The sequence below is a fragment of the Anabrus simplex genome, chromosome 7 (genome assembly GCF_040414725.1).
Source record: "Anabrus simplex isolate iqAnaSimp1 chromosome 7, ASM4041472v1, whole genome shotgun sequence".
NCBI classification, from domain to species: Eukaryota; Metazoa; Arthropoda; class Insecta; order Orthoptera; family Tettigoniidae; genus Anabrus; species Anabrus simplex.
In genome coordinates this window covers 343,640,641-343,667,030 of record NC_090271.1, presented here as the reverse complement: position 1 = coordinate 343,667,030, position 26,390 = coordinate 343,640,641, and the positions used below count along the sequence as shown (strand labels likewise).

The window sequence follows — 26,390 nt, the reverse complement described above, 5'->3', positions numbered from 1 at the left end:
TTGTCACGTACTGCGAAGCTGAGGTTTATTTAGTTGTGGAGTAACGTGAATTGTGTTTGTTGCTTATTTTCTCTTATGATCGTAGTTTGTCTGTAATCATGAGTAAATTTACAAAAAAACATCATCATTAGGTGTTTAGGGAAAGCTATGCTTTGAGTTTTCCATGTATACTGAAATCGAGAAAAGGTGACAAATTAGAGTTTTGTACCGTGAGCTCTTGTGATACCGGTATTAACATAGCACTTGGCGGCAAAAACAACCTGACTAATCATGTAAAGTGTGTTAAACATCTTGGTTATTTGAAATAAAAGGAAGAAAATCAGAAAAATAACTGTTTGCCAAAGATGGAGATAATGTTTACGATGTAATAAAGGGCGAGTGTTTGTTTTCTTCTTTTTTAGTGGAACACGACATTCTGTTGAGTGCAGCTGATTATACAGGAGCTTTTGTTCAGAAAGATGTTTCCTATGACGGAAATCGCACAATTACGTGCGTCCTAAATGAAATGGCGCGTACATTGTTACTTGTTTACAGAATAGTCCATTTTCTTTGTTGACAAATGGAAGCAACGACACCGATTCAAAGTTGTACCCCACAGTACCAGGCAAGCTGGCCGTGCGGTTAGAGGCGCACAGCTGTGAGCTTGCATCTGGGAGATAGTGGGTTCGAACCCCACTGTCGGCAGCCCTGAAGATGGTTTTCCATGGTTTCCCATTTTCACACTGGACAAATGCTGGAGCTGCAACTTAATTAAGGCCACGGCCGCTTCCTTCCCACACCTACGCCTTTCCCATCCCACTGTTACGTAAGACCTATCTGTTACATAAAATCAGCTTCATGGTCCGTATCGCACTTCAATAGATTCACAATTAAGTATTTATTTATTTTCCACCTAGTCGATACAATGATTGCTTAAGGCAATTTTTAATGGTCAAAAGTGGTACATGTTTCGTATATTATCAACATCTTCAGCCACATAACACTGTTTAGATGAAAAATATATAAAATTGACAAAGTAATGCTTTAGAGGAAGTGACCTTAAAATTAACATAAGATTGACAAGATGAAAACAATCTTATGTTAATTTTAAGGTCACTTCCTCTAAAGCATTACTTTGTCAATTTTATATATTTTTCATCTAAACAGTGTTATGTGGCTGAAGATGTTGATAATATACGAAACATGTACCACTTTTGACCATTAAAAATTGCCTTAAGCAATCATTGTATCGACTAGGTGGAAAATAAATAAATACTTAATTGTGAAGACTTATCTGTGTCGGTGGTCGGTGAGACGTAAAACAAATTGTTAAAAAGAATTCCCATACTGGTCACTTTTTATGACGCGGCTTGAGAAAGTATTACAAGTACGGTTTTATTGGTACCAGAATTAGAAGGGAATTCGACAGGGCACAACATAAAAAAGCTGCTATTTTCGCAGTTGTAATTAAATAAAGTGATAATTAAGAACTGTCTGGTATTCTGATCTGACAATGCTCCTGTTATGATTGGACAGAAAAATAGAGTTCTAGCAGTTTTGAAAGAAATTCATCAGAATATTTTTGGTATTGGTTTCACCTGCCATCTAATTAACTTAGTTGCTGAAAAAGTTGCCGCAACTTTACCAGTTAGAATTGATGAGATTCTTCTTGATATTTTCTATTACTCGATGATGATAAAAAAAAAAAAAAAGAGAGAGAGAGAGAGAGAGAGAGAGAGAGAAAATCCACAGCCTGTTTCCAGTCATTTGACCGGGTCAGGAATGGAATGAATGAAGCCCCCCATCTAGTGGTGAGCATAGGAATTGTGCCGGCAGCCGAAGCCTGTCGCACTCCTCTGGGGCAATGATTAATGAATGACGGATGAAAAGAAGTGATATTGCAGGGGAAGTGTTGCTGGAATGAAATGCGACAGGAGAAAACTGAGTACCCGGAGAAAAACCTGTCCCGTCTCCGCTTTGTCCAGCACAAATCTCACCTGGAGTGTTCGAGATTTGAACCACGGAACCCAGTGGTGAGAGGCCGCAGCGCTGCCACATGAGCCACAGAGGCTCCCTATTACTTGCAGAAGATAGCCAATAGAAAAAATCATCTTCAGAAATTTCAAAGTATGCATGGAAAAGAAACAAAGAAGTTGTTCAAGCATGTGTGCACAAGATGGTTATCCCTAGCCAGGTGTTTAGACAGATTATTAGATCAGTGGGATCCAGTCATTTCATTTTTTAAGGATGAGATGGTAGTGTGTGTTCCACATATTTCTGCCAATTTATCTTTCTTTTTAAAATACTATTCTCAAAGGACACAGTAGATCTGATGACAAACAAATGAACAGAGAGTGTGATTCTCCCCCCTCCTCCTCATTGTCTACCAAAAGAAAGACATGTTCTTCCAAACGTGACTCACCTATTCTCAGAAACGTGAATCCCACTACATCTCATAAAGAAAATCTATTTATGTTTTTTTTCTTTTTCTGACCTAAACAGGGCAATTTGTACTCTTTACATGTGACTATCCCATCATTTCGTAAGATCAATGCTGTCCTTCAGAGTACTTCCGCACATAACCATGTACTGTTCGAATTTGATGGATCTATTGAAACAGATACTCTCCCAGTTTATCAAGCAAAGTGTAGTTAAACGGTTTGCATTGCTTGATGTCCAGTATCACCGACTTCAAAATCAGAAGGATGATGAACTGGTAATTGGCATTCAAAATGAAACTTGGTTAAGGCGCTACAAGATGAAGACAAATCACCGTTTTTCTCATCAGTCAGAAACTATTTCTTGCAGCTTGTGATTACATGGTTAACAAGTTCCCTTTTAAGAACGATGTGCTAAAACATGCACAGGTTGCTAAATTTCATGCCATTGAAGAAGTACAGGTTTCTTCTGTTAATTTATTTTTGGAGAAGTTTCCTCTTGTTTTGTGTAAAAGAGAAAAAGAAAAAAAGATATGATGCTGTGAATGAACTCCAAAGCCAGTTTGCGGCCCTTCAGATAGACGACTTATCTAATGGTGTAAGTAACCAAGCTACGAATGATCCAAACTAGGCGCAGTTGTGGAATATTCGTGGAACTGATGGACATTATAAATATGACAGGATCTCTAGTCTCATGCTGTCTGTTCTTACCATATCACATAATAACGCAGAGTGTGAACGAATTTTTAGCTTGACTAAGAAGAACAGGACACTGTTCAGGTTATCAATGTCCTGTGGAACTCTGCAAGCCACTTCCATTCTGAAGACCAGTTGTTCTGAATCGTGTTGTAAAAACACATATTCTATTGACTTTCTGAAGAAAGCAAAGCAAGCCACAACTTTAGCTGTTAAATCAGAATGAAGATGTATGGGTGATGGTGTAAATAATGTAAATAACTTGGGTGCATATAATTACGTGCAGCAACATACTTTTTACTTCAAAGTTTTAATTAGTTGCATGTGATGGTGTAAATAATGTAAATAACTTGTGTGCATTATTATGTGCAGCAACATACTTTTTACTTCAAAGTTAATTAGTCGTATGCATAAACAAATTACATTGCGTAAGTAGATTTCATTGATGCAATTTAAAGATAGTTGTGTTAGTTTAACTGAGGTGAAATACGTTGTTCCTTATAATGTCATTGGCTGCATGTAGTGTTTTATATTAATGCTGTTGAACTCTTAATTATCTGAAGCCAGAAAGTACATGAGTGCTGTAGTGTTTTACCGCATTTTAGTGCATGGACGTATGAGGATTTTACTGATAGGTCCTTTGGAAAGTTGGCAAGTATGTAATTTAAATTCCTTATGGCGAGAGTTAGGAAGCCTCCGTGGTTCAGGCGACAGTGCATCGGCCTCTCACAGCTGGATACCGTGGTTCAAATCCCAGCCACTCCATGTGAGATTTGTGCTGGACAAAGCGGAGGCAGGACAGGATTTTCTCCGGGTACTCTGGTTTTCCCTGACATCTTTCATTCCAGCAACACTCTCCATTAACATTTAATTTCATATGTCAGTCGTTTATCATTGCCCCCGAAGAGTGTGACAGGCTTCGGCAGCCAGCACATTTCCAATCCTCGCCGCTAGATGGGGCCATCATTCACTCCATTCCTGACCCGGTCGAATGACTGGAAAAAAGCTATGGATTTTCGTGGTGAGAGTTATGAATGTAGGCTACTAAAGAGTGAAAATGCGCTATCCAGGTTTCTTCAGCATGTTCTGGAACTTTAGAACAATGGTTAGAGAAATGCACAAGAGGGGACATCTTAACCAGTTTCAAGTTTATAATACTAATTTTTTTTATTGTTCAGTTTTCTCCTTCAGTAAATTAATTTAAACTTTAATGCTTTCTTCAAATCAAAATGATCCTCTTACAGTTTGACACATTTGCAATTTATAAAACACATGATTGTACTATCTCTACTTTTTTTTTTCTGCACTTCCCTGCATGTTAGCTTCCCACCAAACATCTGCTTGGTCTTTTCTAAATTAATGAAGGTCTTCTTGTCTTCCAGTTCTGATCTCATCCTATATTTGATTCTTGCTGGCTTCTGATGAAGCCAGTTACTTGTTCCCTGAACTCTTACTGAAGTGTGCATTGATCTCTTCTTTTCCTGCAGCTTTTTCACACATCTGTGGGATCGTGGGTGCGAACTGTGTCCCACATGTGGATTTGGCCCTGTTTTAAGGCTGGATGCCCTTCCTCACGCCGACACTCTATGGAGGGATGTAATCACTATTGCGTGGTCCTGTGGTGGTTGGTAGTGTCGTATGTATACTGTCCAAATATGATGGGAGTGCTGGGATGGACATATACACCCAGTCCCCGAGCCAGAAGAATTAATCAGAAGCGATTAAAATCCCCGACCCGGCCAGGAATCGAACCCGGGACCCACTGAACCGAAGGCTGGTACGCTGACCATTCAGCCAACAAGTCGGATGAAGTGTACACTGATTTATGAACTTATATTCCCGTACAAGACTTCCATCCATGTATTCATCCAGTACAGAAGGGGCATCAAAAACATAGTCTTATCATAAATATTGTTACAAAAAATATATTGAATTACTAGCCGATGTACCCGTGCTTCGCTACGGAATTCTAAATTGTATACAGAATTCTATGTTAGGTAGTGTACACGTTGTGAGCAAGATTGTATTTAATTGCATAGCTCTTAATGTTACCTCAGAAACGCGACGGGGAAGTCGCAAAATGTCTTCTCTCATATGAAGACTGGGTTGGAGAATTTTAATTGTAATGGTAGGCCCGCTTGCCTACCATCGGTCACAATCGGGTTGTGGAGTTTATATTGTAATGGCAGACACTCACTCTCCACTTGCCTTTTCACATCTTCAGAAAGACTGTCTTAGCGGTTTTCACAACTGAAATGAACATAGGTCATTACAATGACACCAGTAGGAAGGGTGCCATTAAAAGCAATGCTTTCATATGAAATACTCGACCAAATGAAAAACCACATATTTTCTCACTTTTAACAAACAGTACTATGCTTCCGATCTAACAGTCCAAAGTTCCAGAGCTGGAAAGGCCAAGCCCCAGACAGCCATGATCCGTGAACACTCTTCGGCTTTTGTCGGTGGGGGGTGGAAGAGAGTCGGATAGTGGAGAGTCCCAGGGCAAAAACAATGCCCTTTTACTAATCTGTTTCTTAGAAGTACCCGATGAGTCGGAAAATCTCAATTCACTAAACTGGCGGTGGACAAATCTACCTGGCTTGGAGGAAACGCCCTCTTCACTGCTAATTGGGAATAAAATTAATGTAGAATTTAATAAAAGTGAAGATAAAGCTTTTCTTAAGAAACAGCTCTTTTCAGGGTTGAATTTTGAGTCATTTATTGAATTGCGGTACTATAATTTGGAATTGGCCTAAATTGTAATTCTTGACCAGGCCATACTACTACTACTGAGCCTCTGCCATAAGTGTGCACACTGCTCATTCAAAACAGTGCGTCAGAGTAGGGATCGAATAGTTGGAATACTATGATGAACCAGTGTGTTACATACCAGTTACTGTTGATCAATGTTATGCACTTTCGATACTGTAGGCCTTCAGATTTAGTTTCCTTCCGACTCTGAAATACCACTCTTATCCTAATCGGTAGGGTAAAACTGAATAAAACATAAATAATCAGAAATTGTATTCTCTATAACTTTTGCTAGGTAGTACTTTCCAACAGGACTAACAACATAGACATTTAAAAATTAAATTTTAGGTACCTTCCCCTAAAATACAATTTCATCCAAGGTGAAATAAAATGTTTATAGCTTAGACTGTAGTTTCTTATTCCCTGACTATGTACTGCTTTCATTAAATTCTGTTTACCCATTTTCTTGTGGCTTGGCTCTGATATGGACTTAGCAAACAAAAATCAAAATTCATGAATATCTGTGTTATCACAGCCAGTACGGTAAAAATGTATAAGATATAAATGATCGGAAATTTAATTCTATACAACTTTAGTTATGTAGTATTTATCGATGGGACCACTAATAGTATAAATATTTGAAATTAGATTTTTAGGCCATCCCCTAAACTACCATTTCACTCAGTATGAATAAAACGATTGATAGCCTAGATTGTAGTTCCCTGACTTTACATACCGATTTTCATTGAATTATCTTCAGTCGTTTTCTCATGATGTGTGTACAGACAGACAGACAGACAGACAGACATTACGGAAAAGTACAAAGTGCATTTCCTTGTTAGTGTGGACATGAGCAATACAGAAATACCATTCTTTTCAAATTCTGAGCAATGTACAGACAAAACGTATTTTATATATATAGATACACACATTTTGGAATATAGAATGATATACATCTAACTTACATCCATGCCCAACATACAGGAATTATCATTTCTCAAAATTATTACCATCTACCTTTGCTCAGTCCCTAAATCTCTGTGGTCACTCGTCAATGGCGCTATTCAGGGTCTCAATTGCAAAAATCCACCACTGCCTTTACTGTAGATTGCTTCAGGCTGTTGATATTGAGCACCCTCAAGCATTGTCCAGTGGGTTAAGGTCAGGGATATTGCTCAAACTCTTGCATTGTGTGCTAGAAGCTCCACAGTTGGTTCCTGAACAGAGTATTGCTCAGAGGCTTCACATCGGTATCCTGGAACTCTTTGACAGAGGATTCTTACACTGTTCACAGAAATGGAGCTCTGCAACGACATTCCCAACTAAAGCATGACTGAGGCAGGATGAGCCCTCACAAGCTTCCCGTGAATATGAAACACACCCGGTCATTCTGGCAGTTGAAGGATTCCTCAATGCTGGAAATCTTTTCATCTGTGAAAAGAATCCTCCTGTGACCATTGTGGGTGAAACGCTGAAGGAGAAGTTCCGATTTAAGCCGCCTCTGAAGCTTCAGCTGTGGAGCGAGGGAGTGACCTGTATTGTATCGATTCTGAGCACGTGATAATGAAATTTTTGAAATGTTCAGCTCCTGATTTCTATGAATAGTGTTCAACAGCTTCTACTGTGCGAACTTGCCTCAGGCAGTCAGTGACAGTCCCAGTGAACCATTGCGTGGTCTCGTGAACATTCTGCTGATCTTAAGCTTTTTAAATATTGTGAAACTGTCTGGAGCTGATTTCCTAAACCTATGAGGAGCTATCTCTGGCACACAATTTTCATACAAGGGCTGTTTTTGTTTTTGTTTTTTCAAGATCCGATAGGCCATAAATAATAGATGTATTGAGATAACAAGATGATTTTATTACCAAAAGATTTGTACATTCTTACTTATTTTTCTACATAGTTACCACGAAGGTCGAGGCATTTGTCATAACGAGAGACCAGCTTTCCAATACTCCTGCAAAGAAGTCTGCCGCCAGTGAGCTCAGGTAGGTCTTTACTGCTCTTTGTTGGTAGCGATGCGTTGTCCACCTAACCACGCCTTCATTTCTCGAAAGAGGTGATAATCACTTGGCCACGCCTTCATTTCTCGAAAGAGGTGATAATCACTTGGTGCTAGGTCAGGACTGCAAGGTGGGTGTTCGAAGACTTCCCACTTGAACTTTTGGATAAGTTCTCTTGTCACATTGGCACTATGCGGTTGTGCATTGTCATGGAGCACAACCACGCCAAATGAGAGCACGCTTTTTGTTTATTTTGTATCGCTCTCCAGAAACGAGGTACGGTGTCACAGTAGACTTCCTCATCTGGAATGGACTAGCGGCAGACTTCTTTGCGGAGGGTATAGGAAAGCTGGTCTCTCGTTATGACGAATGCCTCAACCTTCATGGTGACTATGTAGAAAAATAAGTAAGAATGTACAAATCTCTTGCTGAAAAAATCTTATCATCTCAATATGTCTATTATTTATGGCCTATCGGAACTTGGAGAGAAAAAAAAACCAGCCCTCGTACTACCTAAAAGTAACTCTTTTACAACTCAGGCCAGCTCCCCAATTTGTTGTTGCAAGGCTGGTTTATGACCTTGAAAATCGGTTGTACAGTATGGGCCAAAATGTGGTTAATATTTATGGTAAGACTAGGTATATTCACAAAATCCCCTGTATGCTGTAGGACCTCCTGCATGGGTAGGTGCCTCACCTGGTCATCATTTGTTCAATGGTATTAGGGACTTATCATTTGAATGCTCTCCATGCCCCTTTACCATCAGAGTGTGCCACTATATTCTCAGTGAAAGGTTTTTGCCTAGCTATTCATCCCTTTAAAATAATAAGGATCTCAAGAATGCTGTGTTCACACTGCAACCCTAAGTGAAGGAACTTGACACCTACCGTATTTTCTTGCAAAATTCAATTATTTAAGGAATTCAGATATTAAAAAATATACTTAAAATTCATTTACATTTAAAAGGTACATCAAATATAATATACACACAACTGGTTTAACTCATCTACGGTTAATGTCATTTGGTGTAAAATTCCGAAGTGAGGATTTTCTGGAAAGTGAAGTAGGGTACATCAGGTAAGTTGGACACCTTAGTATGAAATATCGACACTGGAAAATATTCTTCCCATTACGAGCTGACAATACGACCTGAAGTGAAAAAAACATGAACTCGTAAAAGTACCATTCATGTAAGGGCATAATAACGACATACCAGCAAAAAAAGAAAACTGGCCATCTCGAGAAGGACCGAGCATCAAAGGAGGTACCCTGATAAATTTCCCCAAACCGTTAGTACCTAATCTTGTACAAGTGATGTGTCCATCACCCCTTTCCTTGGATACAAACGTAGATCGCTCACAGAAATTTTACATCAAGCATTGTTTTTAATTTTAGAACAATGTAAGGCGCAAGCTTTCTGCCATCACCTGTTACAGCAAGCATTGCAGTACATTGTAGTTTTTAGCTTCCGGTAGTGCATACGAAAACACTATGTCCCCTTGTTAAAGTTTGACTTTGTGGCACATGGAAACTGAATGGCGTCTTGACCTGCAGTTCCTATTTGGGAAAGCAAACACCATATAATCCCAAATACCACCCACACCCTAAATTTCAGACTGCAAAATACGGAAAAAAATTTTGCACCCTAAATTCGAGACTGCAAAATATGGAACAAATAAAAAATCAAACAACTTGCATACCTATTTAATTTCCTTCAAAAATACCACAAATATAAATTTTAAAAAGCTTACAATTAATAAAATCATCACAAAAATCGTAAATTAAATTGGTCCAATACTCGGATCATTCACAATTCACTGTCGACATCTGAAGTTTCACCATAGGAACTTTCATCGCTGGCATCTTTCCACAAATAGTCGTCCTCACTACCGTCCACCGAATTTGAAATTCCACATTTCTTAAAACTTGTGGACACTAGATTGTTGAGAATGCGCGCCCATGCGGTCTTGATCCAGCTGCATATCAGTCCCACTTAAGGCCTCTTCACTCGTCCGGTTGGTGTTAACGCGTGATCACCATCAGATATCCATTCGGTGTACAACTGTTTCATTGCAGTTTTGAAAGGCCGGTTAGCGCATACATACAATGGCTGTAGAATAGAAGCGAGTCCTTCGGGAATTATCGCAAGATCAGTTTTCCTTTCCTCATCATATCTTTTACAGCGTCAGTTGTATGTTCTTGGTAACTGTCCAACACAAGCATGTTTCGTTTTTGTAACAAAGCTCCCAGGCGACTTTGCCAAATGCACTTCACCCAGTCCTCAACTAACGCACTGTCCATCCAGCCGGGCTCGTGTTCTAACAATAACACCAGACAGCAAGTTTACTTTTGGAAGTGTTTTCCTTTCGAGAACCACATATGGAGAGTGTTTGGTTCCATCTACTAATACGCACATCATTACCGCGCATCGTTGCTTTACGTTACCACCTGTTCTGATGGTTACACTTTTACAACCCTCTGTATCCACTGTATTTTCCAATGGCATTTCAAAATAGACAGGCGTCTGGTCAACATTCTCAATTTGTAACAGCAAATAAGAATTTTGCTTCCCCAAATGAATGTGATGCTGAAAGGTCGTTCATTTTTCTTCATACGCCCCAGGGAGACGTAACGAAATAGACTTATGTCTCCAAATACACAATCCATTTCTCCGATAAAAGTTTTGGATCCATCTGCAGATTGGAGTAAAACCCTGTGTTTTGAGGTTTTTTGAGATCTCTAGTGCTTTCAATTGACACATTACACTAGAAACACCATATCCTAACTCACGTTTTTCTATCACAAATGTGTGGAGTCGTTCATTTTCTGGAAACACTGCATTCCACCCGCAAAACGCTCTGCGATCGCTGTTACTTTATAGAAGTTTTTCCTCCTCCATGCGTCAATCATTAATACACGATTCATCAATATCGAACTTTCTGCCAATAGCACGATTTCCGTATATTTCAGCTTCGCTTACAACTTTAAGTTTCTCATGCACAGTAAATGACCGCAACCGCCATTTTGAATCCATCACTTACTATCGAGAGAGCACTTTCACGGGACTCGAAAGTAAGCGAGGTAGACTTTGGTAACCAACAGTCTCGAGTCTTGCAAAGTACGATATCCTGTGAGATCAGCTATTTTTGCACCCTGCAACACTTGTGAAACAAATGACGATCAAGCATCCGCAGTAGCAACTTGCGTATTTACTGCATAATTACCCATATTCTTTGATTCACCGTATTTCATTACCTTACATTTCACGCCTACACGCCACTGGAACCGTATTGAGAAAAAATCTATCATGGCTTCTAGAACGCAACTAAAACACAATAAGTCCTGAATGCCCATTTATGTGTGGTATATTGAGTACGGTAACCGTATTCAAATCTATTTGAATATTCCATGTAATCATAGTAAATATTTACGAGAATGAACGGCTTGAATACGACCTGCACCCAAGATCTAGAACTAATATTTTGGGGAAGAAAGTGCAGGTGGTATTCGGGATTATACGGTATTCCTTCACTTTACACTTCTCAATCACAAGGCGATGAAAATCAATCACTTTTTCGTTGAAATCATTCAGCATACTTTGGCATAAAGTTGTTCTTCGAAGAGAAAGTCCATTTCTCTTCATTAGAGTAATCATCCCTCCTAGGCTAACCTTCAAATCCGAGATACTGATTCCATGTGAAGCAGCTATTTCTCGTTCTTTAAAATACAGCATTTCATGAGAAACCGCATATACAACGTTGCATAACGAAATCATATGTTTAAGCGGGTCCAAGTCTACTATCGGAAACTTGCCGCTTTTTGGTCCGCGAAATGCTTTGCAAGATTTGTGATCACTTGAAGTGTACTACTCTGTTAGCACGGCAGCGCACATTGCATTCGGACACAAAATACTTGTGGCCCACTGCCCTAATGCATGTATGTTTCGGCGCAATTGGAAACCGCAAGTTTATATGATGCAGTATTACTCAAATTCTTGCTCACTGTGAATTAAAACAATTTTGAGATCACCAAAAACGCATTTTTCATTTCCGAAACACTCGTATAATACATTTGTACCAGACTGGAAGAGAGCATCACTAGTCGCTTTTGCGCTGAATCTCTCACTGTACTAATGCAGTGGTATTTCCTAACGACTGATAACAGCACATTGCCAAGTATTTGTAATGCCCGGTTTCATAATAGAAAGGCCCGCTACCTGAATGGTTGAGATCTTTATTTCGAAATGCTTTCGGAGCTGCGTGATGGAAGTTTGAAGAAGTGGGTGTGTGAAATACATGAAGATTTCTTTTTCTCCACTTTGGACCCAGAAATATTGGGATGTGTAAATTATACGAGAAAATACGGAAATTATCCTTCACTCACACATAAAATGAAATGTCGTATGTCTTTTAGTGCCGGGATATCCCAGGACGGGTTCGGCTCGCCAGGTGCAGGTCTTTCTATTTGACGCCCGTAGGCGACCTGCGCGTCGTGATGAGGATGAAATGATGTTGAAGACAACACATACACCCAGACCCCGTGCCATTGGAATTCACCAATTAAGGTTAAAATCCCCAACCCAGCCGGGAATCGAACCCGGGACCCTCTGAACCAAAGGCCAGTACGCTGACCGTTCAGCCAACAAGTCGGACACTCACACATAGATTAGTGGTCTCCTTTCTTGCATGCTTCATAAATACACAATCCTTAAGTACTTAAATTGACCCTACAATCCAGATCTCCTTCAGCCTCTTTTCTCCTATAGAACTTACCCTTTGCAATTAGCACGAATGATCACCACCAAAGCTTATTCCTAAGTGCAGCTTCATCTAATCTGGCTCCTAATTTAGCCTTTAGTCATTCATTATGAACTACCTTTTGACACTGCTCCCATTATTTAGTACAAACAATAATACCTGTTACTTTTGGATCCATTTTTACCAGAATATGGATAAGATACCCATGGTTAATATGGTCTGCAGAGACAAAATTCTATCTTACAAACACTAACAAACTTGCTGCATTAGCTTCCCCATGGTCCCATTTTATGTACGTCACTATACTGCCTCGCAAGAAATAAAGGCAACAGATCCCTTTGATCCTATTTTGTACCTTCAAACTCTCAGTCCATCTTCTTACAGTGCACAGCGCACAAAATATGTACCGTATTTCTCCGACTCTAAGACGTTTTCTTCTCAGAATCTCGTGAGAAATCAAGGGTCGTCTTGCATTTGCGACCTAACAGTAATGAACACCACTGACAGCTACCACGGTAACCACGCTGCTTCTGTTCACTGCGCGCGTGTGCACACAAAACTCTTTGATAATCAACATCCGCCTCTATTATACATCCCTAGCCGCGGCAACCGGTTGTACAGTGCGTCTGTATAATATTACAGGATCTCGGGAAATAGTGAAGGGAGAATGGCGTTCTATTAGCCTCCACAAAAACGTTTCTCAAATCTGCAGAATGGCATCAAAACATGCGAGCCTTCGCAATTCTTAGAAAGGCCACGGCTATTCAGTGGCAGAGTTATAACATGTCTGCAGTACCAGACGCTTAGTAAATTTTTATAGACAGCAGAAATATTTAATACAAGATATTAGAATCATACCGTATTGATGGTTTTCACTCTACAAAGGTAAAATTAAGTGTATCCTCCTAATTCAATACATCATATAATTCCATCATGAGATGGAGTAATCAAATTGAAACATGTTTCGACTTGCAAGAATTACAAAAAAGACATTAATACTATTTACAATATTGCAGAACACAACGGTTTCAGTAGAACCTTCATCAGCAGAATCATCAATACATATAAGAGCAGGCCCAAGACTACCCTAGAAAAAGATTCCACTCCTGAAGAGAAGTTTTCCACATTCACTTTCAATTATAGCAGCATTTACCAAATGTCTAATATTTTAAAAAAATACAATACCAAATAGCATATAGAATCTCCCACAACAACTCCAAACTCATTTTCAATCCACACACTGTCAACAACAACAATAATAACATTAATAATAGATATTTGAACTCCAGAGTTTACAAATTACTGTAGAATCCAATCCTGTAATTCCAGCTATATACAGTAGGTCATACGCTGAACATCGCAACGCTCTCAAATATAATCGTTTTTCAGCTAAGAGTGAACATCATAAAGCATCCAGCCACGAATATACTTCAATAGATAAAGATCTTAAGATCTTGCATTATGAGCGAAAAGGCACCTTGCTCAACGTTCTCGAGAGCATCCACATCGATTTAGATCAATTTATGAACTCCTCATACAACCTAAATGAAATCAACAAAACAAAAGAACATTCTACTTGAAACATTCATTCCATATATTTGTCAGAACTTCCATAATATAAACAAACCCTGCCTCCATCTCTCCAACTCACCATCCCTCCCCCCTCTCTCTCGATTTGCCCTGCACCATCCCTTCCTCCTCCACTCCTTCCATCCTCGCAAACACAGAGCTGAGCCAACAGTAGACTCGATCGAAAGAACGGGACCATTAACTTTGAGAAGGCCAGGGCGTTTTGAGAGGACAACCACCTTCTAAACACCGTAAGTTTAAAGCTTTCTTCACACCCATTTTATACTTTATACTTATCAGCCCAAGTTTCTCACACAACCTCGTTTTTTTTTTTCCATTACAGATTGGAACTTCATTGACGGTTTCCACTATGGTCACTTCCAGTTTACCATACATCTGTCATCTTCTCTAACAAAGCTTCTCAATTTTTGTCGCGGCCCTCCCGACCTTTTAAAATAAGGCAAACAAACCAGCCAACAATGTGAAACAATAATCGAGAATGGGACCGCTAGATTGAAAAGAAATTCAGAATGCTGCTGTTCTAAAGTTTTAAAATTTCATCAGTGTTTTTACATCACTTGTCACGCGCATTTCGCCTGCATGTTATCCCAGTCTTGATTTCTCAAACTTTTTCGCTCCCGCTCCCCTCCTAGCCATTCAATGTGATGGTGTTTCTACAAAGGCAGACTTTCAGCCTGAATTTTCGATACAGTGATTTCATCCTGTTTTGAATTGTTATAAAACTAAATTTTGAGTAAGAGGTCCGCTACCTCGCTATGTGCACTTGTTGTTCGTTTCCACCTGTATCATTTGATTTGATTTCTTTTCTTCTCAGGGTAACACAGTTTTTAGATTCAATTATGTTTTGTATTGACCCCTGCTTTCACTGAATTTTTAATCACAGCGAGTTGTCTATTGCTCCATATGATGATGTATATATTGCATATTGTGCTGTTTTTATTTCTGCCATGTCTCTCTCTTGTTTTTCCATTTGTTCCTTCATTATGTTTTTGGCACATTTTTAGCTTGTATTATGTAAAATACTTCAACCCCCCTTTTTTCACTGAAGATGGCTCAAACGAGTTGAAACATGTTTGAATTTGATTACTCCATCTAATGATGGAATTATATAATGTATTGAATTAGGAGGATACACTTAATTTTACCTTTGTAAAGTAGGAATATTCTCATGATGGATCATCATATTGTAAAGATACGTGGAACAGTTATTGCCAGTAAATTTTTAACAGGTTCTCCGATATCATGATGCCAATTATAACTTAATGGTTATTAAATACACGGAAATGAAGAATAATTACGCAGCCGCAAGAAAATATGCCATAAGCCTAACTAAAGGCAATACAGTAAAACCTGGTTAATTCGAAGTCGGTGAGACTCGAAAATCGGACTTCGAATTACGTAATTCAGAGGTATCAATCCTTGCCATGTTACAAAATATTTTAAGACCCGTTACTGCATGCAGTTAACCTTGATTCACAGACTAAACCTTTCAAATACCATGGAAAAATCTATTTCCAAAATGCATCGAAGGTGCATTTAGAGTATTCAAATAATGCACTTGGATAACTCACTGACAAACATAACCCCTTGCAACGAAAGAAAGAAAGAAAGAAAGAAAGAAAGAAAGAAAGAAAGAAAGAAAGGAAAGAAAGCACGATTCAAAGACAAGGAGAAATCTATGCTGGCTCCCATGTGCAAGTGCTTTATTCATTGGATTACTGTACTTATGCATTTTAGATGCCCTGTAGTTGCACAGAAAGTAGACGATGCCCTCAAAACATTGTGGCTCATCGAACTTTACTATGACGAGGGGAGGAATTCTCTCGCTTCCGTATGCATTGCAACACAGTACAGACGCCCACCCTTGTACGATTTCCCCCGGCTGGCACTTTCTCCTTTAAAACCATAAGAACATTTGGGCTCAGCATTAAAAGAAAGCAATGCAGTTTCATCGACAATGACAACATTGTTCGGTGCCTACGAATTGACTAAATGAGACACGCCTTTTTTTGTCAACTGTCAGCATCGCCAGTGTTCGCGGATTCTGTTTCTCCGCACACTGCCTGCGTGAAATTATGGTGTTCCTTAAAACGTTGAATACTAAAGAATTCTGATTTCACTCGAACTTAGCAATTATGAAGCACACTGCACACACACACACACACACACACACACACACACACACACACACACACACACACACACACACACACCGAAGCGTGTGAAAATGCAGAAAGCTACACCTGCACGTTCCAGAAGATGCGTTCTATCATAACGTGGATAAGTTTTGAATTTAAATTACTCCGTAACATACTATTGTTTCAAAATGTAAAGGCAGTTTTGAATTAAAAGTCTGAATTTCGGTAATGGGGCCAAAACTGTACTTCGAATTACAAATTATCTGTATTTCGAATTAAACAATTTAAATAACATACAAAACCGTATCTCATGTTTTCGGGAACAAGATTTTCTTCGAATTAGGCGGGATTTTTAAATTAACTGATTTCGAATTATCGAGGTTCTACTGTATGTGGCGTTAGTGTGAAGACAAAGAAAGATTAAGAACGTGTACTGTACAAAAAATGCATTCAGTTGCCTACAACAAGAACGCTTTAAAGAAGTCGAAGATTAAATTGTGAGGTATGTGCGCAAAGAACACAAGGACGGAATGGCTATACTGAGGTGTATTGAATCATTTGTTGATCTTAAATGTCCACTTTTTTATTAGGACTATACTTCGCTAGCTGTTCAAATCCGCCAAACCCAGCAAGCAAGACGTGCATGTAGCGGCAACCATTTGTACCTGACGCTGAGGAAAAGTAACAGTTTTACAGACAGTAGGAACATTTTCCTGATGGATCGTCATATTGTATGGAACAGGTATTGCTGGCAAATTTTCAACGGGTTCTCTTTGATATTCTGCCCATTTTAAGTTAATGTTTATTAAATCCACGGAAATAAAGAATAATTGTTCAGCCGAAAAAACTGCATAACAAACTAATGTTCGGAGTTTGCACGAAGACAAAGATAGTCTAAAAATGTGTACTGTACAAGAAAGGCTTTCATATGATTTTACAAAGCACTTTTAAAGCCTGATTTAATTTTCTTGAAGGAAAAAGTGGGAGTTGTCTTGGGTTCGGAGAAATACTGTGTTTTTTTTAAATCTGTGCAGCAATTTCAGTTGAATTCCTATCCCACTGATGTCCACACTCTGTTGTTACAGCTCCAACATTAACAATTAGTCAACATCATGCTATCTGTTGGCCCATTTGTGAACAGTTTATTGTTCGTTACCCTACTAGTAATTTCTATGGTTCCAAAGCTTTAAATGTTTTCTGGTAATATTTTTCCATAAACAATGCATTCATCAGCTGGCAAAATGAACGTGTTGGAAAACATGAATGTCACCATGAGCAGATTATGTGGACTAGTGTTCATTTGATTCAGTCTTAACAGACCCCTTTCAAATCTTAATTACACTGCTCTTTTTTCTTCCCCATTTTAATTAACTAACTAACTTGCTGAAAAATAATTTTTCAAATTAAGGTAATCTTAAGTCATACAATGTACTGTAACAAATAACAGGAGCGGTCTAAACCTGAACACACTTATGTGATGGTTTCTTGACAGTTACGTCTATATACTGGAGTGGAAAAACTGCACTCTGCGGATTCAGTGACCACCAGCCAATAGTTTTTGGTATCTTATTGTGGTGTTGGACCCGCTTGTTTAGTAACATATAACTACAGATAGTTGGGGGATTATTCGTGGGAGATACCTGAGGAACGGCAACATCTTCAGTTAGGATGGGGCAAGTTCTGACGCCTCAATAAGACAGTTTTTCATTTTTATGTTAATTGTCTAATGGCTAAAATGGCTTGAAATAATCGTACACAAATAATACTTTTTCTTTTGGCATTTAGAAGGAGGAACAGAATTGCCCATAATGAAGCATGTTTTCAAGCACTTATTTTTTAAAATATAAAATTGTAGCACATAGAATCTGTTGTATGTATAATGATGTTCTTTTGTAGTAAACTGTGAAGAGTGACTGGAGTGAGGTAACAGTGAAGTTGCAAAAGGTACTGGAATGCAAAGGGTTAAAAAAAGATCAGCTGTCAGTTGCATCAACCATTCACATTCAGTGGCATGCCAAACAACACCCCAGAAGTGAACTTGAAAACTCTCATTTTATCTAAAATAGGTTCTAATGGCACAAGACCTTGCATGCTAGGTCATTTGAATCTTCTGTATAAGCAAAGATTAAATTTCAAATGAGGATTAAAATAAATAAAAAATGGATCATCATCTACAGACACTATGTAAATAAAGCAAACACTCATTTAAAGTTAAAAAAGATCCCAAGAAATGAGGGAGAGAGACCATTTTGAACAAAATGCAAAGCAATTAAAACAACAAAAGCTAAATGCATTCCACTTTGAACGTAACTTTCTTAACGAATCTACAAACATGAACTTACTGCTCATGCCATCCATGTCTTCTAGATCTTGACCATTGTCATAGCGAGCTCTTTTTTTAGGATCTGATAGTATGCCATAGGCCTCTCCCACCTCTTTAAATTTTCTCTCCTGTTCCTTCTTCTCACCATCTGAGGCATTTGCGTGCCGATCTGTAAAACAAGACAGTTACGGTATTAAATCATTATGAACCTTAAATTAGCAATGAATAATTTTGCCTGTAGTATGTACAGTAGGAACCAAATATAACAGTAAACAGAACTGATAATTCAGACATAGGCCAGACAGGTAAAAGCTTCTTAATTAGATGCCAAGAACATTACAATGCCCAAGAATACATTTTCAGCGATGAGTCATCTGTGAACATTCATTCACATCAATTTTTTTTCCCTAGTTGTTTTACGTTGCACCGACACAGATAGGTCTTACGGCGACGATGGGACAGGAACGGGCTAGGAATGGGAAGGAAGCGGCCGTGATCTTAATTAAGGTACAGCCCCAGCATTTGCCTGGTGTGAAAATGGGAAACCATGGAAAACCATTTTCAGGGCTGCCGACAGTGGGGTTCGAACCTATTATCTCCCGAATACTGGATACTGGCCGCACTTAAGCGACTGCAGCTATCGAATTCGGTCATTCACATCAATAGACCAAGGTATGGAAATTTTACACCTTACTAACAAAAGTAAATTATAAAATATTTACAAAAATATCTGTATTTAATTAGATCAGAAAAATAATCCCAATTTTAACCTTAATGAAATTTCAGAAAGAATTAATATTCTTCAAGAAGAAACCTTCAAACATAGCTTCAAACCAAATATAACAAGATTTCTTTCACCTTAAACCCCTTCACCCATCTCCCATGCTTCATTAACCCCTTGTCTCCACAACTCCGACTCCTCCCACTGTGTCCACCCCTCTTCCCCTACCGACAGGCTCCACCAGCCTTGTGTGTTCCGCTTTAGATCAGTCTGTGCTGGATAACAGCACACATTTTATTTATACGACACTCCATCGGCTCACGAGGTGAGTCGACATTCAATAAACATTCCCATATCAAGGCACTATAATTATTTCATTTTCTACCTACTCATTTATATTTCCTTCATTCTTAGGCCCATTTATAGAAAACTTACGTGGACCTCTATTACATCTGCCACAGTTATGAAGAATATTACCTAATCAGCGTTTTAATTTCCATATTGACTATATACAAGACAACGCCAATATTATATGAAGTTTATTACTCATGGAGCAGACTTCAGCGGATGGAGCCAATTTTTATTCACAAGATTTTACTGTCATTATATATTTCTGCATTACATTTTAATTATATATTTTATGATAATAAAATCAAACAGAATTTATAGATTAATAATGTACACCCATGTATGTACTTTCCAATGCTGACAATGGCTCAGAGCCGAAACACGTACATTTAAAAAAATTTAATGTTGTTTATTAAATTATTATTGTTTAAAGGGGTCTAACACCTAGGTCATCAGCCCCTAATGGTACGAGGTGAAACAAAATTACAATCAAAATTTTAAAATGTATCCACTGAATATAATTTAAAACAAACAATGATGAAAAATGATTAAGAATATAAAATAATCAGTGGATCTAATTCGCAATGCCTTATTTTGTGATGAAATGATAGAAAAAGATTACGGTAGAATACGGCGTTTCCTTCGAATGCAGTATACACCGGAGGGGGTTCTCCCGTCAGTAAATAGGAGTGTGTTATTTATGTTCGTGAAGTAATCTATAAAATTCTATTATATTGAATAAGTTAAAATTTTATATTCTAATTTAGATATTACAGTTAATATGGACTGTGAAATACGAATTCATTTCTTGTATTGTATGAAACTTTTCAAAACTATCTCCAAGGTGTAACTCAGCATTCTTGTGCATGTATTATATAACTCAGCGGATGAGAGTAAATAAAAAATATTAAAAAAGACTACTATTCAGACATACTCCTTGATCTGAAGAGGATGACCACCATGCCTGTGTGCATGTTCTGAACATCTGCAACCAGCTGCATTCTCCTGCACTACCTCTCTTTTATGGGGTTAATTTTGCTATTGTAGAGAATAAAACTGTTTATTACTGCTACCTCCAGTAGCCAAAACATTTTGCACCACCATTTTGTGGATCTACCGGTGAGCTGTAGGAGGAAGAGGGATGATCTGCAAGATCTCCGCTACCCATATGCTTGTATTTGCACACAACTCTTGGCTTTCCGACAACCTCCTGGCTTGAATCATTGAACTGAGTGCTCAGCATGGACACTGCACGTTTTTCTTTCCACAGTAAGACAAGAAATCTGTCAAATTTGTGATAAGTACACACCTCATATTTTGCCATATTTTAGTCCATTTATTTCACAGTCGTCTTCTCAGCAGAAAGAAGTAATTCCTTCCTGTTCAACATTATAGTTCCTGTAAAATGGTATCCTCTCCATTGCTAATTCATACACTGTATAAAACCTGCCAGCAAAAACTTAGTAGTCTGTTGACCATTTGTACTGACCAAATATTTATCACACCGCTGTAACACAATTCGCGTCGTAAATTGTAGATTAGGTTGAATAGTGGCTCTATGATATTGCACAAGATCTACAACATAGCCAGTACCAGACAAAAATGTGTTTAAGCCCCATTGTTCAGTTTTGTAAGGATTGCAACATTTGATGATGATGATGCTTGTTGTTTAAAGGGGCCTAACATCTAGGTCATCGGCTCCTAATGGTACGAAAGAAGACAAAATGAAATGACAAATTAAAAGTCCAAAATCATCCAGTGACCAGAATTCAAAATGTGAAGATGAAGAATGAATCGATGGATGTGAATTTAAAACGATCAGTGCAACTGACCCACAGTGCCTCACATGCACAGAAGCTGGCGTTCGACAATAGTATTACTGACCAAGGGATTGCTTCTATAGCACGATACTGAATTGATGATGCTTGTAGTCGAAAGGGGCCCAAAATCCAAGTCAGCGGACCCTCATAATGGTACTTATCGCTAGAAAAGTAGAACCATGGTATTTAAGGGTTATAAATTTCATGTTGTTGGTCCGTATTGAACTGAGAATAACATATGAGTAAACAACACAGGAAAGGTTTCCACCTATTCAATCCTAAGGATTTCGTCAAGAGTGATCTTTGCTTTGATGTGGCTGATGATGACCCCTAGATGGGTCGAAACTAGTTCCATGTAACTTTAAAATATTGCGAATATATTTTGTATTGAATAGGTGGAAACCTTTCCTGTGTTGTTTACCATGGTATTTGTCATGTTGCGGTACTAATCAAAAGTAGCACAGACACGTGGTATTCCACACATTATGGTACTACTCACAGGTAATGAAATTCGCACATGTATTACAAATCTACGGTGTTTTGCACATTGCGGCGCCATTTACAGGCAATGCAAACCTATGGCGTTCATCATATAAGTGTACTAACCACAGGGACACGTACTATCCCGTGGTGTTCCTCATATAGTGGGTACTAATCACAGGCAAGCCAGAACCATGGGTTCCCTCATCCCATGGTGTCGCTCATATAGTGGTACTAATCACAGGTACTGTAAAAGCCGTCACGCTCCCGTGTGCTACTAATCACAAACCTATCTCGTATCTAACATAGTGGTACTACGCGCAAGTAAAAGCGACCCATGGTGTTCCCCGCATGGTGGCACTAATCACAAGCAGTGTCATGGTTCTATTACAATCATCCCTTGGTCACCCCTTTTAGTCGCCTCTTACGACAGGCAGGGGATACCGTGGGTGAATTCTTCGTCTGCATTCCCCACCCACAGGGGTTGTGTGTTTGGTCCGCGAGAGGTATTTTATTTCTCTCAAGTCCGCCGGCAAGCCAGTTAGGACCCCCCCCATCCACCACCTAGGATGCGCCACGTGGGAGTATCACCTCTGCCCCAGCTACGCCAGCGTACTAGGTTCGTGGGGAGCAACATTTGAACGAAATTCTACCCTTTTCATCTACAGAAATATTTTGACTTGGCACAAAGAACTCCATGATATTCCACCAAGTTTCAGATTTTCATTCCTGTAACTTGCACTCCATGTGGTTGCTCTGGAGGAGGAGAAATGTGCAACATCCAGAATATTCGGAAAAATCTTTTCTTCTGAGCAAACACATTTACAAAATGGGCACTTACCTAACCACTCATTGGAAAAATAGTCCTGTAATTCTGGCTTATTATTTATTCAGAAGCATGGTGTAGCAGTAGCCAGCCTGCCTCTTACCCAAAGGCCCCAGAATCGAATCCCGTCCAGGTCACGGATCCGAGGGTTGGTTCAAGGTCCACTTGCCTATGTGATTATCACTGTGGAGCTACCTGATGGTGAAAATACTGGCCCCGGTCTAGAAAGCCAAAAATAACAAGTGAGAGGATTTGCAACGTAGGCCACATGGCACCTTCTAATCTGCAGGCCTTCGGGCTGAACAGCGGTCGTTTGGTAGGCCATTGCCATTCGGGGCTGTTTGGGCCATGGGGTTTGGTTCATTTATGTATAAAAAAGGTTTCGATTTCAGGAAAAGCAGCATCTGTCCTCGAGTTCTAAATACAGGGTGCAGCAGAAATATCTGACGAATATCAGATGTAAATAACTCAGCAACGCAACAAGCCATTCACAATTTTGTTGCACACTTTAAAAGAGCAGGGTTTGCCATTTATGTCACATACAGCAGATTGGAGCGAATTAAAGGTCGTATTGGCCACAACTTTCAAACAGGTGTTATTATCATGGTGCGCGCGGAGAACATGTGCATCGTCTCGTCCGGGCTAGTAAGTCAGCCAGCCAGTTGCTAGCATGGCGTGGATTGGTGAACACCGAGGTTTTGTGATTAAGACTTATTTCAAAAATGCATTTTCCACGAGGAGCAGGCAGCCAGCCTTGACTTCGGGTATAAAAGAGCGAAGACGGGAGAGGTGCAATCTACAACTCAACCATGATGGGTCATCGTACGGTCGCTACTGTGCAGGTGTCGAACCTTAGAACTTTGTCTCGTTACGCGAAACTAGTCGTCGTACTTATAAAATTTCTGCAGTGCTATGGACTTAGAAAAATCCAGTGTGTGCCAAGACAAACTCTAATATTTCACTGTAATGTCTCCGAACTTATAAAATTTCAGTGTGTGTTAGAATGAGTGTTTAACATTTGACAGTGACAGATCGGAACTTAGGATATTTCGAGAACTCGGAACTTAGTATTTTTTGTAACCGAGAGTAGACAATTTTTCTCAAACATTACCTGCTTCTGAACAGTGGTATCAAATAACCTAGTGAATCTTAAGGACATTTTGTGGCAATTCCGTGAAATAATTCAAGTGAAGGGAAATAACACATACTATCCCCTTAGTATTTGTGTTATGAATAATTAGGAACATTTGAATATGTCTTACGTGTGTAGTAAATGAACTGAATTGACACTTGATAACCCGACAAGCTTTAAACTTCAGGTTTTATTAAGTACAATGTGTTTTTGACTGACAGTAACATTATTCTCATGTGTAAATAGTATGAATTATTTAAACAGTGTTTCAAAACTATTACAACTTGAACTACGCCTCAAAATTCTGATTACCTAAAACTATGCTTCTAAAGGTAGAATCTTTCGAACAGAGTTTTGTGCTTCGAAACCACAACTGTTTCTAACTGTGCTTTACTTTCATTCAAAGCCATAATTATCTCAAAGTGTGATTATTATTTTGAATTTTACGTGACAGACTGTGATTCAAAGTGTGATTTTAAGTACTGTTTACTAGTGATTTACTAATATTCACTTATCAGATCGTGCTATTTTAACACTCGCAATTTATCGTCAATTGAACATTCTCATGTCTTGACAATAAATGACACCAGAAATCTTGACCAAGTGTTTAACCCTCATATCAACCTAACACCTGACTCAACGTGTGAGATGGTACGTGGTACAGTGTGGGATTGAACGTGGTACAGCGCAGGAGATGGTACGTGGTATTCATGACATCGAAGGAGTTCCAGATGCTGTTCACAGAACCACATTCACCAGTTCCAGCGTCATGAACAATCAGGTGATATGAGTGCATTTATCATCCAACTTTTGAACTGTTAAAGACAGTGGTTACTTTGAAATCATTCACATATGTTGAAAGCACTAGTCAATTACGAACTTCATGAAAAGTCACTTCATTCTTTTCTAGTGCTAATTTAATTTCAAGTACTAAGTTAAAAAGACTTTAAGAAATTAAAAGTAATATATTTTAGAAAGACTGTAGGTATTTCAAATAACGATGTGAAGCGATTAATCTAGAAAGATTGTAGGCATTACAAGTGATTATTCTAGAATACTCTAGAGAATTACGAAGCAATATTTACTTTACGAAATTAATGAAGGAAATTAGTTTATTTTCAACTTTCATTCATTGCAAGTATTTATCGGGATTTACAATATTTATTGAAACATTCAAGAATAAATCTAACAGAGGAGATTTCTAATTAATTTCTAATTTTCAATGCGAGAAAATAATGAAGTTATTTATGCGACAAGCCAGTTGAATAAATTTAAGTTTCGCAAAATAACATTTCTTATTTCGCTCTGCGAACTCCTTTCTCTGTACCGACTCCGAAGACCGTTCTCCTATTCCTTATTCCCACAACTTTTTCTGTATGTGACGCAAATGGAAAACACTTCTCTTTCCAACTGTGCAGTTAAACTTTAAATGGCTTGTTGCATTGCCGAGTTATTTATGTTTGAAATTGTCAGGTTTTTCTGACGCACCCTGTATATTCTTGCCTGAAGGACGTAACCTTCTGCATGTTTGCCTTCACATACCTTAGTTTCCCCACACAGTATCAGCTAACAGTCCATCAGTCGTGAATAACTGAAAAAATTCAACTTTAGTCTTACATTCATTTCCTTGTGGTGCCTTGAATCCAGACATAGCTATAAAAGGGGTGCTTTCGAGAAGTCATTATCTGCGTCGAGGTATTCTCTCCAACCGCCGTTCAAAGTACAAGCACTGTCATTATCAATGGCTTCATCATCACAGTCTAACTGCACAGTATCTTCTTCAGCACTTGCATAACCATCATTTGCATCTCAAAATCTTGTACTTTCCCACAATCTTCAAACAATACCATGTTGTGTTTTTTATTTTATGTCGCATCGAATAAGATAGGCTTTATGACGACGATCAAATAAGAAAGGGCTAGGAGTGGAAAGGAAGCAACCTTGGCCTAAATTAAGGTAAAGCCCCAGCGTTTGCCTAATGTGAAGATGGGAAATCAGGGAAAACCATCTTCAGACCTGCCGACAGAGGGGTTCAAACCCACTATCTCCCAAATACCGGATACTGGCTGCACTTAAGCGACTGCAGCTATCGAGATCGGTACACCAAGTTTTATAGGTGTAGGTATTTCGAGTCAGTTGACAGGCCAGTTCCAGCTTGTTAACTTTCAAGGAGGACTGCTTTCTCCGACAAGCTGGGTTCAATCCAATTACCGAGGTACTTAAATTTGTCTACAGGCTTAATTTTACCCTCTTCCAGTGACATCTCTCTGATTTTGGTGACACTTGGGAGTCCTACTGTGGTTGCTCGCCTTCTGATACAAGTGACCTGACATTTTCATAGATTCAGACATCAGTGCGATGACTAGACTGTCAGCCGTTCTCTTT

General features: G+C 38.9%; 1 protein-coding gene across 2 annotated transcripts in view; it reads right to left on the bottom strand.

The window, feature by feature from the left end:
• Tpr2 (Tetratricopeptide repeat protein 2) overlaps positions 1 to 26,390 on the bottom strand; it is a 346,913-nt gene that overhangs the window by 3,497 nt on the left and 317,026 nt on the right. For both annotated transcript variants that reach the window (XM_067151833.2, XM_067151834.2), the window contains one exon: positions 18,698 to 18,847. In XM_067151833.2, the coding sequence (XP_067007934.1) occupies positions 18,698 to 18,847 (150 nt within the window). The remainder of the gene's footprint in view (positions 1 to 18,697; positions 18,848 to 26,390) is intronic.